This window comes from Callionymus lyra, chromosome 11 (genome assembly GCF_982586985.1).
Source record: "Callionymus lyra chromosome 11, fCalLyr1.hap1.1, whole genome shotgun sequence".
Taxonomy (NCBI): domain Eukaryota; kingdom Metazoa; phylum Chordata; class Actinopteri; order Syngnathiformes; family Callionymidae; genus Callionymus; species Callionymus lyra.
The window spans coordinates 12,383,446-12,398,897 of record NC_141828.1 but is presented as its reverse complement, the minus strand read 5'-3'; the positions used below and the strand labels follow the sequence as shown (position 1 = coordinate 12,398,897).

Below are 15,452 nucleotides of genomic sequence, written 5' to 3'. Positions count from 1 at the left end.
TTACATTCCTGCTGTCTTAGTTCTAGAAATATTTACAGTTACACGTCATGAAAATTTGCTTCAGATTTGAATTTACCTTAAAAACTAATGGCAATTGTTATCAAATCACTAGATCAGGCATCACTAATCAAACTTGATCACAAGATTTGACTTAATTTCGAAAAACAAGGAACTGGGAAATTCATAGGTCCTTATTATTATTATTATTATTATCTTGATCTTTAAAGTATATACTTTTTTGAGTATTGTTTTGATTGTTTAAGCGCTTTGTGACCCTGGTCTAGAAAAGCGCTCTATAAATAAATATTACTTACTTACTTACTTACTTATAACACAAACAGTATAATATAGACATGTATCACACACACAGACATACAACTATCACTGAAAAGTAAAAAAAAGCCAACCTGCTTTTATGTGTACGTTGGTTTAGCTTAAAGGTGTTTGTAGTAGTGATGGTCTGATGAAGCTTCATGAAGCAGTGTCATTATTTTCATAGTCCACTAGATGGCGGTATCTGCACTAATCTCCTTTATTTTTAATGACATGTTTTATCATTTTTAAACTGATGACGCCACCTACTGACCTCTAAACAACATGACACTGTTTCATGAAGCTTCATCAGACCATCACTAGTGTGAAGATGTCCCTCAAAATGTTGTGACCAAGCTGCACTCAAAAAATGTTAGATCCCAAAGTCGTTTGCATAGATTTTAATATTTGAATTACTTTGATTCTATTTGTGTGAAAAGGATTTTAAGCAATTAATTTAAATGGTTACTACGAATAGTGCGTCTCCCGCTGTGTTGCCACGTGATCCCTCCTGGTTCTGATGAACAGCCACGAGGTCGCGCTCGGGTCGGTAATCCGTCGGTCGTGAAAGAACCCCGACGATGATGAAGACCGTATGAAATATTTAGTGAGGACGAAGAGTGACATTTGCAGCCGGCAGAGCAGCCGACTGTGTCGCGGAGGGGCGTCTAGAGACATGTGATCCACTCACACCGATGACACCATAACTTTATTGGCTCTGCAGTGCAGAAACAAATACAGTCATTCACTTGTATCGTCTTCTCTAAGACCGTCGTCGTTCCAGTTCCAGGGTTCTTTAATCCAGAACAGAGTCAGGGGCTGCCTGTTGATGCCCCTCATATCGATGCAGGGGTTGAACATGGGGTACAGGGGCTCTTCGCGGTCCAAACAGAAAGAGTGCAACAGAGTCATTGTGTCCGCGTCGTAGAACGACAGCTCCCCCTTCTGGATGTTTGCATAAACGCCCAGCTTCCTCACCCGCTTCTCCACCGACAGCTGCTTCTCCTGTGCGTCGTGACAAGCCAGATACCGTCCGTCGCCGTGGTAGACGCCCCACGTGGTCACGTTCACCCCCAAACCACCGGGTTTACGATCCGTCTTTTTATCATCCGGCCCTGTAGTTACACCGATCAGCCAGTAGGGTTTCTCCTGAACAGCGACCTCCCAGTAGTGCTGTCCGGATGCCAGGCTGTCGAGAGCCGAGACGCTGTACTGGGAGTCGTACGGCGGAGCATCTTCCACCTCCAGGGGGCGCTGCTGCCTCCAGCTCACCTGTCTCCGGTCCTGGGACACCTCCAGGTTGGGATGGGCGGTCTTAGGGTCCAGCTCGGGACAACTCAGGTCTGCAAATAATGTTGAACTTAGTTGAACGTCGGGTTGATCTGAGCCAACAACACGGATAAGAGGGTCACAAACACAACAACTTTACCGCACATTACAGAGTATTTCAGAAAATTTTAAAATAATTATGTGTAAACATAACACACAATCTTTATAGAATATTTGAAAATGTCAAAATACCATCAAGTAAACATTTTTAACATGTTGATGTTTTGGGGTGTCAAGAAAAAAGATAAAAATATCCATTTGAGGAAATTGACATTTGTTTTGGACGTAGTAAAACGAGAAAGAAATATATAGCTGGATAGATACTTTGGATAAATGACTCCTTGGGAAAATTCATTTGGGAAATTGGTGAAAAAAGCAAATGTATACAGGCACAGAAAATTATTCATTATGCAAAAATTAGTTTAAAACTAGCATATAAGGTGTTAAGTATAACACAATTATTTAAATCTAGTTTTAATTAATATAATGTGGGATTAAATATGAATTAGTGAGGGTCTGATGAAGCTTCATGAAGCAGTGTCATTATTTTCAGTGTCCACTAGATGGCGGTCTCTGCACTATTTTCCTTTGTTTTGAACAACTGTCTTAATGAAACGTTTTATAATTTTTAAACTGATGGCGCCACCTACTGACCTCTAAACAACATGACACTGTTTTACGAAGCTTCATCAGACCATCACTAATATTAATATATCAAATGTTCAGGAGAAAAATGTTAAAATATGTCATTTTGGCTGCATTAAAAAACAACTTTTTCCTTTTAACATAAAAAACCCAATAATTTGACTCCCTCCAATACTTTTTATCTTTTTTATCCACCCCTCTGCTTTTTTTTTTTTTATTGTATTGGACATAACAAAAATACAGGCACCAGTAACGTTTAATGTTAAAGATAAACGTATATATTTTTTATGTTTTTCATCAGAAGAAAAACACATTGTACTGCAGTATGTAATACACAACTTTGGTTCTAAACCTACATACTTTAAAATGAAACATCCGAAAGTTTAACGTAATCCAAACTCACACGACCACATTCGAGGAAAGTGTTGGGAGAGCGCCACCGACAGGTCATCCACCAACTTCTCCACCGTCCTCAGCTTGTCGGGGTCACACAGGCTTTTGTCGACCTCCTGCGTTGGCGCTAGTTTAGGGGGGTCACTGCAAGCAGCCACGTAGAGTTACGACGTGTCGATCGACAAGTACAAGGAAATCAACTCACCAGAGATTCTTGTCTGTGATTTGCTGTCAAACATAACATTTTTTAAATTAGTTTTTATACTTTTTCTTACTAAATAAAGGATTGATTTGACTTACTTTGAGAAATCGAAGCTCGTTGGACTCCTGGAGGAGAGACTTGGTCGATTCTCTGAGTTGATCTATTTCTTGTATCTTCGCGTCCATTATTCCTCGCTGGACCTCCAGCCACTCGGTGACACACGACTCCTCGGCCTCAATGATCTGCATCATCAGACGCTCGTCACCATCAAGCACGGCCCGGATCCTGCTGTACTTGTCCGAGATCCTCTCTCTGGACTCTGAGGCTGACTTCTGGTAGTTTAAAAAAAACAAACAACATCTTTAATTTCTGACCTAAAACAGAGTCTGGGAATTAATCAATCATCTCAAATCATCTCAATTGCCAGTCCCAGTTACATAGGTGGTTCCTTGGAAAGGGATATAAAAACAGAATACCACTCACACACACTGACTAATTTTTTCACCAATTAAACCATGTTTTTTTGTATTGTGGGAGGAAATTGGAGTACCCGGGAATCAAATCCTGTGGCATTTATCATTTTTAAAAAGCCAATCAGACATCGAGTCCCTCAGGGGTCATTGTTTGGAACGTTTAAATTATCTATGTCATTTTCAGGAATTTGCAGCATAAAATGTTTATGAAGATAATTTACTCACTTACAGCTTTAGAACAAAATAACCGTACTGCGTTCAAAGACACCGTAGGTAATAATTCTTCATGCTTCATTCCTTCTTCTTCGTTGTTTCCACTCAAAGTTAACTAAACTAATTTGAAATTAACTTTTTGACCTCAATACAATACAACTGTATATCTAAGGCCTCTTGTCAGCATATATTTGGACAAGTATGTTTTTCAGGGTGTCCACCCCCCCAGGTCTTAAAATTATGAAGTTAAACTTTTCTGAAGAAGCAACATTTTTTAAAGATTCTATCATAACTATACTTTATCTTTACAGATTTTACATAAATTAAAAGCAATTGCCAATATTTTTGTTTGTCTTTAATGTGGTGTTTTGATTTGTATCCTCCTGGTTTGTTTCACAATAGATTTTATGGGACTTCAGTTTATCTGTCAATCAAATTTTGTAGCTCTGAGTGAGTTTTAATTTTGGCGGGAAACTGTCCTAAAGGTTGCTGACCCCTGAGCTACAATATCTGCCAGCGACCATTCACCCTATAAAGGAGATGATAGGCAGAAGATTAAGGAGTAATTAAAATATTAGGGAGGTTCCTCCGTTAAAAAATAACATGGAGTTCCTCATGGATCATTCTTTGTACCACTGTTTGTGTATATAGTGACTCCAAGTCCTTGATGGCATGTTCCGCTTCGCATCTTTGTTCCAGCAGCTGCTTCATCGTCGACTCCAGCATGGTCTGAGAAAAAAAAAAATGGTCACAAGCATGAAAAGGAAAATCATTTTTGTTGTACCTTGAGGTCAGTGCAGGCTTCGTGCAGTTGTGCAGCTCGGTGGTTCTTGTGCGACCCGACCAGGACGCACAAACAGCACACAGAGACCCGGTCCTCCAGGCAGAAGAGCTTCAGCTCGTCCCGATGCTCCCTGCACTTCAGAGACCAGGGGTCACGGGTCACCTCCACGACCGTGTGCTCCTTGAAGGTGGGTTTCTGCTGGTGCAGCGTGGCGTGAGCCCGGCACAGGCAGGCGTCGCAGGTCAGGCAGGTCCGAACGGCCACCGAGGCCGTCTCTATGCAGTGGTCGCAGTAGACGGCGTCTGCCATCTTTGAGTTTCTGCAGACTTTGGTTTGAAGGCCGACGTCGATCTCCAGAGAGAGGTCTGGCGGAAGGAAGATCTGGCACTCCGGGCAGAAGAGAGGAACTCTCCCCGGGGAGTCCCAGACGGCGTGGATGCAGGTGAGGCAGAAGTGGTGTCCACACGGGAGGGTCACGGGATCCGTGAATAAATCTTGGCAGACGGGACATTTCAGATGTTCCTCCTCGGTTCCCATCGTGCAGCTGTGCTGGAGCCCCGTGTGAGTCGTGTTGTTTGGACTCCAGGCTCATAAATGTTTCACGGGCCACTCGTGGGCCCCGGAGTCAGGTTACCGAAGATGAGTTGATACCATCCACGCTGCTCTTTCCACTCTCTGTCCGCCACACACATCACTGCGTCATGAGTTTTTTCAAAAAAATAATCACCACATCATCAGCAAACATCATGATCCAAGGAGTTTCTGAAGCACCCTCACGTTCTTCTCAGAATTTAACTACTGAAATACTAAATGTCATAAATCTGATCACAATGTAAAACATGTTATTGCTTTTATTAAACATTTAGAATTTTAGGCATATACTACCCATTTGGTTATCTAAGGGTCAAGTTGACCCAAAAGCAGGAAAACATTATTATTATTTAATTTTGTGTTGTCTCTGAGAGGCAGGGAGGTCGTTCACCTTGACCCAGAGGCAACACAAGGGATACCAAAAAAACATTTGTTTTCATGCTGATATACCATGATGGTTAAGTAATTATAGTTTTACAAATAATTGTTAAAATATTTGATAATAGTTCATATTTTTCAGTTTCAGTATAATTTCTCAACCCTAAAATGAAAATGTTATTATTTGGAGTGCTTTAGAAAAGATTTTGGAATGTGATTTTTACTCAGGATAAAGAAAATATTATAAAAGGCAAATTATTTTTTATCTTAGTGCTGATAATATATATTTTAATTTGAAGTTTAGAGCAACATTAATATTTATCTTAGTAAAAACTTCTGAATCTTCCAATTTTTGTTTATTGTTTTAGGGCAATCAAACGAGCGTTGAATATTCTGTTTACTTTAATAACTTTAAATTGAATTTCCTTATTTGTATTCGAAATGACAAATGTATTTGTAATTTTAATTCATATTAAACTTTAAACTTAAATTAAAGTCTTACATATATTTCAAAAAGAAAAATCCTTGTTTCTGTTTTGGAAAGAAAGGTAAATCAGATGTCAATATTATCGAATTAAAAAAAAAATAGTGTGAGGTGTGACGTATGTGAGGTTTGCATCATCCTTATTCTGCGTAAGAATATTGCGTCCGTAGCTTATTTTTCACGTAAACTCTTGCAAATGTTGCGTAAACCGCGTTCCAGAATAGCTTAGTGTCAAAAACACACAGGCGCCTCCTCGCTCGGACCAACGTGGGCTGTGGATGTGGCAGCTCTGACGACGTGTCTCTCCTTCCCAGACCTCATTCAAAGGCAGGAGCGTCTCTCTGGGGATTCGGACATAAAGTAAGAAGTATTTCCTCTCATGTCATCTTCTCATGTTGCAAACGTTGCACTTTGCTGAGTGTAGTTAGCTAGTTGGTGGCTAATGCTAGCTAACAACAGCTAGTTGTAGTGTGTGTTACAGACACAACCTTCACTTTAGACACTGATTTATAACATGTTACATTCAGGATTGTTGTTGTTATTGTTTTCATGTTCACTGTTATTCCGTTTGTCTTGTCAAACATTTGCTTACTTTTACAAGTGGGTCACGGTGTCAAGTTCAGTAGCGTTAGCTGTCATTTAAAGATAACATAATGCATGCATATGCAAAACAATAATAACGTAAATAAATATATATATTTTAATAATTAATAACAAGCTAGAAAAATTTAACCTTCTTTATTTAATACTTGCACATATTAGGAATATAATCACACGTAGTATTATAGATGTGTTTAACATTTTAAAGATGTATAATAGTTTATCTATATGAAACCAGTATTATCAGACAGGTCTCGTAAATACGAGTCTAGTCATTTTCCTGTGATAAATAAAAAAGGAAAGTTATGGATCATTAAAACCGGCGAAAGAATTCTGGTCAACCTTCTCAACACTAAGGGTTCAATATTTTAGTTGTGACCATTTTTGTTAAATTTAAAAATGACAAAACTTGTCTTATATTTACCTGATTTTAAAAAGGTTTCGAAAGTTTGCTAAACAAATAAACTTTTTGTAATAATGATGTTAATCATTTTGAATCAATTAATTAACGTTAAATTAAATATACACCAAAAAAACATGCCAAAAGTTGTATAAATATACAGTATTGTATAATGGTGTGTAATTGTATTGATAGCATTGAAGCCTATATAATTATAGGGATTCCAAAGGTTAATTTCCTTGCCTTAGATGTTTCGCGAGGTAGTTTTATTGATTGACAATTTCAGGTGCTATATTTTTACCTGCTGACTAATTTCCTCAAACTCAACAGTTGTTCCGAGGCTTCTTCGCCATCATGTTTGCCAGATTGTCTGCCTGCTCTAACCTGCCAGCTAGAGCCCGGCAATCCAATGTCTCCTCTGTGTCCGCCCGCTCGTATTCCCAGACCAAATGTGAGTAACTTACTTTTACTTAAATATCTGCTATTTGCATCTCAGGACCTGTGCCAATGGGGAATCTTTACGTTTTTTTAATTTTATTTAATTTCTTCACAGTCATGGCCCCAAGATCCAGCGGCAAGTGTTTTGCCCACCGCAGTGAGCTGAAGCAAGCAAAGCGCGTGGTGGTGAAGCTGGGCAGTGCTGTGGTGACACGAGGAGATGAATGTGGGCTGGCACTTGGAAGGCTGGCGTCAATAGTGGAGCAGGTAAATTAAATGTATATATATTTTTTATGTTACTTAAGGCACATTTGACACAAATTAGCCTTAAGTTAAAACGATATGACAATCATTTTGATTATGGACTTACTATGGTACTGTATGAAGTCTGGAGTATATACATGTGTGTGAATGATGGAAACCCAAGTGGAACCATGAGGCTACAGGGAGATGAAGAAGGTGGATTTTAAGTATTTAGGGTCAACGGTCCAGTGGACAAAGAGATGAAGAAACGTGTTCAAGGTGGGTGGGATGGGTGGAGAAAAGTGTCAAGGGTAATGTGTGATAAAAGAGTATCAGCCAGAATGAAAGGAAAAATATACAGGACAGTGGTGAGAGCAGCCATGATCTATTATCTAGAGACAGTGGCACTGAGGAAAAGGCAGGAAGCAGAGCTGGAGGTAGCAGATTGAGGTTCTCTTTGGGAGTGATGAAGATGGATCAGGAATGAGTCGATCAGAAGCACAGCAAATGTTTTGGAGATAAGGTCAGAGAGGCCAGAATGAGATGGTTTGTTCATGTACAGAGGAGGAATAGTGAGTATATTGGTAGAAGGATGCTCGAGGTTGGAACTGCCAGGCAGGAGGACTAGAAGAAGAACAAACAGAAGGTTTATGGATGTAGTGAAAGAGGACATGAAGTTGGTTGGTGTGAGAGAAAGGGATACAGAGAACAGGGTTAGAAGGAGGAGGTTGATTCGTTGTGGCTAAAGGGAGCAGCCCAAAGGAAGAAGAAGATTGTTTTTCATATACAAATAGTGTAGAGAAATTCTGTCAGTCTATGTAAAATAAATGTAAATTAAAATATGATAACTGGAAAAGTGAGTGAAAGATTTAGTAGACTGATGTGCTAAAGAACCAAAAAAAACATTCCCAAAAGCTCATATACTGTAGCTTAGAAAGGTTGACTTTTAAAGTAGGAAAGTAAAGGAGCCATTTGTAAAGAAGGTATATTATTTTGTTATTTTAAAGATTGTATAACTGCAAAAGAAGAAGCAAAATATGGTATAGTAACTGTAAAAAACAAGGCAAATGTTTTCTACTACATTAATGCTTTGTGTATTTCTCATCACAAGTTGATACAATTCTGCTAGACTTACTCGGGTACTTTTCTTTAAAGGTAGAGAAAAAACTGATTTGTTCGTTATGGCTGATATATATTTTCTCTCCTCGGTCAGGTGGCTATGTTGCAGAATCAAGGCCGGGAGATGATGATTGTCACCAGTGGTGCCGTCGCATTTGGAAAGCAGAGATTGCGACACGAGATTCTTCTTTCTCAAAGTGTTCGACAAGCCCTGCATTCTGGCCAGAACCAGCTGAAAGAAATGGTGACTTTTGGTCTTTAACAATAACTTTTTTTTTTTTTCAAACAAAAGTTGCTCAAACCTTTTTCAATATATTTTTTTTAAAAGGCGATTCCAGTCTTGGAGGCGAGAGCGTGTGCGGCCGCCGGCCAGAGCGGTCTGATGGCGTTGTACGAGGCGATGTTCACCCAGTACAGCATCTGCACAGCTCAGGTTTTTCCCCTCAACCCGGACTGACTTCACTAAAGATTTGATGATTCCTGTTGATTGACTTTTATTTTTCGACCTTTATCCCAGATTCTTGTGACCAACTTGGATTTCCACGATGAGCAGAAGCGGCGAAACCTCAACAGCACGCTCCACGAACTGCTGCGGATGAACATCGTTCCCATCATCAACACCAACGACGCCGTTGTGCCGCCGCCCGTGCCGAACAGTGACATGCAAGGAGTAAATGTAAGCCGTGTTCGAGGAGCTTTTACCGCTGTGCGATTTCTCGCATGTTCTGAACTCTTGTTACTGACTCCTTCTTAACATCTTAAGACGTTTCTATTTGTTCAGGCTTTTCATTGATTTTCTGGAACTCCTGTGTTGTTCTCAGTATTATCTTGATCTTTAGTGTATATACTTTTTTGAGTATTGTTTTGTTTGTTTAAGCGCTTTGTGACCCTGGTCTGGAAAAGCGTTATATAAATAAATATTACTTACTTACTTACTTGTTGTTTCTCAGGTAATAAGCATCAAAGACAATGACAGTTTGGCAGCGCGGCTGGCCGTGGAGATGAAAGCGGATCTTCTTATTGCGCTCTCTGATGTTCAAGGTCGGCAGCTTTTGTTAGCTTTTCAGTCGATCTAAAAAAAAAAAAACGAGAGTTCAATTTTAATCTTCCTCTCATAGGTCTTTTCGACAGTCCTCCAGGAACCGATGACGCCAAACTCATTGATATTTTCTATCCCGGAGACCAGCAGTCCATCACGTATGGAACTAAATCCAGAGTTGGAATCGGGGGCATGGAAGCTAAAGTCTGCACATCAAACTTTTTCTTTAATCTGTCCGTCCACTGCTAACAATCGATCGTCGTCGTAGGTGAAAGCTGCACTGTGGGCTCTACAGGGAGGAACGTCTGTCGTCATCGCCAACGGCACCGACCCCAAAGTGACGGGCCACGTGATCACGGACATCGTGGACGGGAAGAAGGTCGGTACCTTCTTCTCGGAAGTGAAGCCAGCAGGTACGCACGCACGCACACACACACACACACCACTTGAGAGTTAAAACTCACAATTGTTGCATCAACTCACGAACACGACTGTGACCAGGTCCAACTGTGGAGCAGCAGACAGAAATGGCCCGACATGCAGGCAGAACACTGGCTGCTCTGGATCCTGAACAGGTCAGCTCCTTTGCTTTCTCACCCGTGCCCTCTTAAGCAGGAATATTATTAAATATATATATATGGATATATATTACCATATTATTTTCCACTTGACAGCACTGTATAGGTTATTAAAATAATATATATTTTTATTTTTTGGCTTTCAAAACATTGTTTGTGTTACCTAAGATTTTTTTTATGGTTTATATTTCAATAAAGTTTGTGTAAAATAAAACTGTTCTATTTTTTCAATTTTTTTTACATACAATTAACATGCAAACATGTATGATATTTGTTCATGTTTCTTTTGCAATTAAACTTCCGGCCACTAGATGGCAGCAGTCATTTTCTCCTTGTACTGTCCTTATACCCTCCACAGCGAAATTAACATTTTAAATTATAACTTATTAGATCATTTGCCATATCTATTGATTGTTTAAAACTAATTTTAAATTTGGATTGTCACCTTAAAAAAATAAAATGACAAGTCCAAGATTTAAAATCATACAATTTCAAAACCTGTAAATGTATTATTTTGGAGAAATGTAGCTCTGACTCACTACATGTTATTGTCACATCGGACAGTTATATATTTTATCAATAATTCTCCAAAGTTATGATCAATTGATGTCAGATCTCTTCTAGAAATCTTGTACTGTTGTTTCAAGTATTTTGAAACATGTGCATGATTTGTCACCTGGTTGTCCACCAAGAAAGGTATTATTAGTTCCATGGTATAAGAAACATTTTGCTGATTAAAGTTAATGGTTTTGGGTTTGAAAAATAGCCAATATTCGTCACCCCTAGACTCCTTGCAAGTTTCTTACAGTGTTTTTACAATTCCTCTAATTCCATTTTACCTAACCGGGATCCCTCTACATGTAATTTCCGTCACATCAAAATATGTCAATCTGATGGACAGTCAAAAGTAAAAAGGGTTCATGACCTTTATTTAATGTTGTAGTTTTAAAAAAAGTCAACAAAAATGTGGACACCAGATGCTTCAGAGGAGTTCTCAGTGGTTAATTCCACTGTGCCTATTCTTATTGATTGTTTTCCTCTGTTCATACACATCTTAAAATCTAAAAATATTTAACTTTTCAGGTTAAGATTTTTTTACTTGATTGTGGCTCAAAATCAAGGGCACTTCTACACACACTGTTCATATAATTGAGTAGATTGTAAGATGCGTAATATTGTATATTTAAATTTAAAAATGTCATGACAACATAATGCTAACCCAGGAGTCCCAGACATTTAGGGAAAAGCCTTGATAATTAAAGGAGTCAGTAGATCATCAAACACCGAGGGAGAGGAAGATCGTTCCAAAGCTTAGGGGCAACAGTCTGGAAGGATTTCTCTCCTCTGGTCCTGAGGTGTTTTCAGGAACCATCAGTAGATTCTGATCCACAGACCTCAGAGCCCAAGCTGGGGTGTAAGTCTGGATCATGTCTTTAAACACGATCTGATTCGAAGCAGGAAAACAAGTTTAAAAGTTGTTTGTTCTTTCCAGAGGGCCGAGATCATCTGCTGTCTCGCCGAACTGCTCACAGAGAAGAAGGATGAGATCCTCAGTGCCAACAGGCGAGACATGGAGTTGGCGACTTCATCAGGTTATTTACGTTATTTCATCAAGTTGTTAGTCATTAGTGTAGCTCCTAGTACCAAAGCAGTGGGACCACCCAAACACAGACACCATTCACCTGCTCATGCAATAAATAGTAGAGTTACTCTAGAACAGATGCTGTGTTTTCCAATGATGTATGTCATGCTTAATGGCTCCAAGTTTGCTTAAGGGACGATGGGTTCACTGAGAGGAATAGAGTAGTTTGAAGTCTAGTTGGGCTTTACACGTCCAAACATAAGTCTCGCTCATGGGTTTCAAATTTAATGACACAAGGAGCTGAAATATTTTAGCAGACTTGGTCACAATCGCAATTTATGTTGACCAAATGGGAAATATTAGTCTTATTGGGATATTCTTGGATGCAGGATCTATCATAATTTCCTATGTATTCGTTCTACATTAAACAAATTAAATTAATTTCCTGAAAAATCAGTTTTACTCTTATTTTAATTCTTTGTAATAGTTGACATTGATAATCTCTTATACTAAACACTGGCCTATTTATAGGTCAACCACATGTGCTCCAAATCATACATAAAGCAATATTGGGTACAATTTCAGCACAGGAATAGTTTAAAATCTTGACACACTAGCTAAAAACATCTAGATTCAGTAAAGAAAATGTATCTTAATAACCCAAGGTGGGGAAGTTTTCTTTTGTAAATTAGTTCACAATTTTCCTTCATAATCCGAGTATGCACATTTATATTATTTTATAATTGATATAAGATATATATTTTTTAATTTTAACTGTCTTTACAATCCAAAGTCTTGGTGTTCATCATGTTGTTCGTCTCCAGGTCGCTACTCTCAGGCTCTGATCGACCGCCTGAGTCTGTCGACGGCGAAGCTGAACAGCCTGGCGATCGGCCTGCGTCAGCTGTCGGTCTCCTCCAGGAACAGCGTGGGTCGGGTGCTGAGGAGGACCAGGATCTCCAACAACCTGGAACTGGAGCAGATCACCGTCCCGATCGGTGTCCTGCTGGTCATCTTCGAGTCGCGCCCGGACTGCCTTCCTCAGGTTTCTGCTTTGGCCATTGCCAGTGGAAATGCTTTACTGCTTAAGGGAGGGAAAGAAGCGTCAAACACCAACAGGATTCTGCATCAACTCACCCAAGAAGCACTTTCTATTCACGGAGTTAGTGATGCAGTTCAGCTGGTAGGTTAATGCAGCTTTTCAAATACTCAGAAGCCATGTTTAGAGAGCAATATCATGAAGTTTATGATGAATTCTTACTTTTTTTTTTTGCAAATTATTTCTCTCACTGATATTGGACCCTGAAATAAAAAATGTGTTTGATCATTCAATGCATTTTGATTAATGATTTGATTTTCGTTTGTTCGTGTCACATAGGTGAGCACGCGGGAAGAGGTGGAGGACTTGTGCCACCTGGAGAAGGTCATCGACCTGATCATCCCCAGAGGCTCCTCTCAGCTGGTGCGAGACATCCAAAGAGCCGCCAAAGGTATTCCTGTGCTGGGCCACAGCGAGGGCGTGTGCCACGTCTACATCGACAGTGACGCCGGCATCGACAAAGCTATCGACATCGGTACGTACTTCTCGTCGTCTTCTTCGGTGGATTCTTTCAGTAATCATGTGACCTTTGGTTGCATACATTAAGTAAGTAAGTAAGTAATTTTTATTTGTATAGCGCTTTTCCAGACCAGGGTCACAAAGCGCTTAAACAATCAAAACAATATTCAATAAAGTATATATTTTAAAGATCAAGATAAAACTGATAACACAACAGGAGTTCCAGAAAATCAAGGAAAAGCCTGAACAAATAGAAACATCTTAAGATGTTTCCTAAAGGATTCAGTAACTTATCTCTTTGTTCACTGCCTTAAGTTTTATGTACTCTCCCTTCCCCAAGTTTTGCTTGTTGTTAACACAAACGCTCATAGAACTTAATGAAATCTAATGTGAAAACCCAAGCCTCCTTACTTACTCTCATATTTCAAATGTTCCCGGTGTGTGAGGGAGAGGTACCGCAGGTCCTTCCTCCTACAGTGGGCGGGGCTTAAGCACATTTTCAAATGTAAATATTTCCATGAAAAGAGAGTTTGTACAAACAGACACATACTTGTAAGTACGATAGAGGTCCAACATATATTTAAGACACTTAAATGAACACATAAGTTGCCCTTTTAAGTTTTTTTCTTTTTTACTTCCACTAGTGCGAGACTCCAAATGTGACTACCCAGCCGCCTGCAACGCCATGGAATCCCTCCTCATTCACAGAGATCTGCTGCGGACTCCAATTTTTGACCAGATCATCGAGATGCTGAGAGCTGAAAATGTAAAAAAAAACAACAAGATAAACCCCCTTGTCGTCGCTCACACAGTCATTCACACTCCTTCCCTCTCGCTCAGGTGAAAATCCACGCCGGTCCACGGTTCGCCTCCTACCTCACCTTCAGTCCATCGGAGGTGAAGTCTCTGAGGACGGAGTACGGGGACCTGGAGTGCTGCATCGAGGTGGTGGACAGCATGCACGACGCGGTGGATCACATCCACAAGTACGGCAGCTCTCACACCGACGTCATCGTGACGGAGAACGAGGAGACGGCCGAGCAGTTCCTGCAGCAGGTGGACAGCGCCTGCGTCTTCTGGAACTCCAGCACACGCTTCGCGGACGGCTACCGGTTCGGACTCGGTAAGAACGACGCGATCGTTGGAAATCATGCTAAAGCGTAAACCTCTGTGTGAATATTCAACAGGAGCAGAGGTCGGTATCAGCACCGCGCGTATCCACGCCCGAGGACCGGTGGGCCTGGAGGGGCTTCTCACCACCAAGTGGGTCCTCAGAGGGGAGGGACAAACGGTGGCCGACTTCTCGGAGCAAGGCAGCATGAAATATCTTCACGAGAACCTCCCGGTGCCACAGGGAAACTTCAGCTAGACCCACAACCAAACAGAGATCAACAAACAAAACGTAAGAACTGAGTGTCCGAGTCGTTCTTCAGTCCACGGATCAAGGGCAGAAGCTGCTGTTTTAGAATTCACATTTTTACAAAAGTACCTCCTATCTGAAAAAAACAAACATGTTTGTTTAAGTGTCATAAAGACCAAGGTCCTTCCTTCAAATCAAATCAATGATCCAGTGGTGATTATCTAACTTATTTTTCTACATACTCTCCCCTTCTTTTTGTATTTTACTTCGAGTTAACTCTCAGGAGGGACCTGTCAAAAGCCTTTTCTTCTGCTTTATATTTCTGCCGTCAATAAATATTATGTACAGTTCTTTAACGATGATTCTGTTCATTTTTTTTTTCGGCATCAGTGCAAGCTGGCTGGTCAAACTAGTTTTCATTTACAGCCATTGTTATAGAGGTATATCAATGACATGAGAATATTGAATGGTTTCATTTATTTTTTCAAATATTGAAAGGTTTAATCCATTTAAACTATTCAATATTTGTTATATTTTAATTTGAATTATTCAATATTTGTTATATTTTTATTTCAATGATTCAATATTTTTTAATTCGAAGTGTTTAAAATTCAATATTTAAAAAAAAAATTAAGCATTTTAAATTGGATATTAAAAAATATGAACCCTTTTAAATTCAATATGATGAAATACGAAGCCTTTTAAATTGGATATAAAAATACAAAGCTTTT

General features: G+C 39.8%; 2 protein-coding genes across 2 annotated transcripts; one reads left to right on the top strand and one right to left on the bottom strand.

Moving 5' to 3' along the window:
* Positions 1 to 1,053: 1,053 nt before the first annotated feature.
* Positions 1,054 to 4,888, bottom strand: LOC148069294 (tripartite motif-containing protein 72). The gene is made up of 6 exons (XM_087803232.1): positions 4,352 to 4,888; positions 4,201 to 4,296; positions 2,980 to 3,213; positions 2,885 to 2,907; positions 2,690 to 2,823; positions 1,054 to 1,655 (listed from the first exon to the last, which is right to left on the bottom strand). Exons 1-6 carry the CDS (start codon positions 4,886 to 4,888, stop codon positions 1,054 to 1,056), a joined length of 1,626 nt encoding a protein of 541 aa, XP_087659358.1.
* A 1,174-nt stretch (positions 4,889 to 6,062) lies between these two features.
* On the top strand, positions 6,063 to 15,077 carry LOC148069293 (delta-1-pyrroline-5-carboxylate synthase-like). Its single transcript, XM_087802920.1, has 16 exons — positions 6,063 to 6,164; positions 7,135 to 7,255; positions 7,358 to 7,509; positions 8,699 to 8,848; positions 8,933 to 9,037; positions 9,122 to 9,280; positions 9,555 to 9,645; positions 9,723 to 9,847; positions 9,912 to 10,056; positions 10,145 to 10,218; positions 11,714 to 11,813; positions 12,628 to 12,986; positions 13,182 to 13,377; positions 14,006 to 14,127; positions 14,202 to 14,484; positions 14,549 to 15,077. Exons 2-16 carry the CDS (start codon positions 7,159 to 7,161, stop codon positions 14,728 to 14,730), a joined length of 2,340 nt encoding a protein of 779 aa, XP_087659046.1. The 5' UTR covers positions 6,063 to 6,164; positions 7,135 to 7,158; the 3' UTR covers positions 14,731 to 15,077.
* Positions 15,078 to 15,452: the final 375 nt, after the last annotated feature.

Coding starts and splice junctions, on each gene's coding strand:
- LOC148069293 (XM_087802920.1), top strand. CDS start 7,159: ATGTTTGCCAGATTGTCTGCCTGCTCTAACCTGCCAGCTAGAGCCCGG. Junction 8,849..8,932: donor AGAACCAGCTGAAAGAAATG/GTGACTTTTGGT, acceptor TTTTTTTAAAAG/GCGATTCCAGTCTTGGAGGC. Junction 9,848..9,911: donor TCGGGGGCATGGAAGCTAAA/GTCTGCACATCA, acceptor TCGTCGTCGTAG/GTGAAAGCTGCACTGTGGGC.
- LOC148069294 (XM_087803232.1), bottom strand. CDS start 4,888: ATGGGAACCGAGGAGGAACATCTGAAATGTCCCGTCTGCCAAGATTTA. Junction 2,824..2,884: donor ATCACAGACAAGAATCTCTG/GTGAGTTGATTT, acceptor GGCTGCTTGCAG/TGACCCCCCTAAACTAGCGC. Junction 1,656..2,689: donor CTTTCCTCGAATGTGGTCGT/GTGAGTTTGGAT, acceptor CATTATTTGCAG/ACCTGAGTTGTCCCGAGCTG.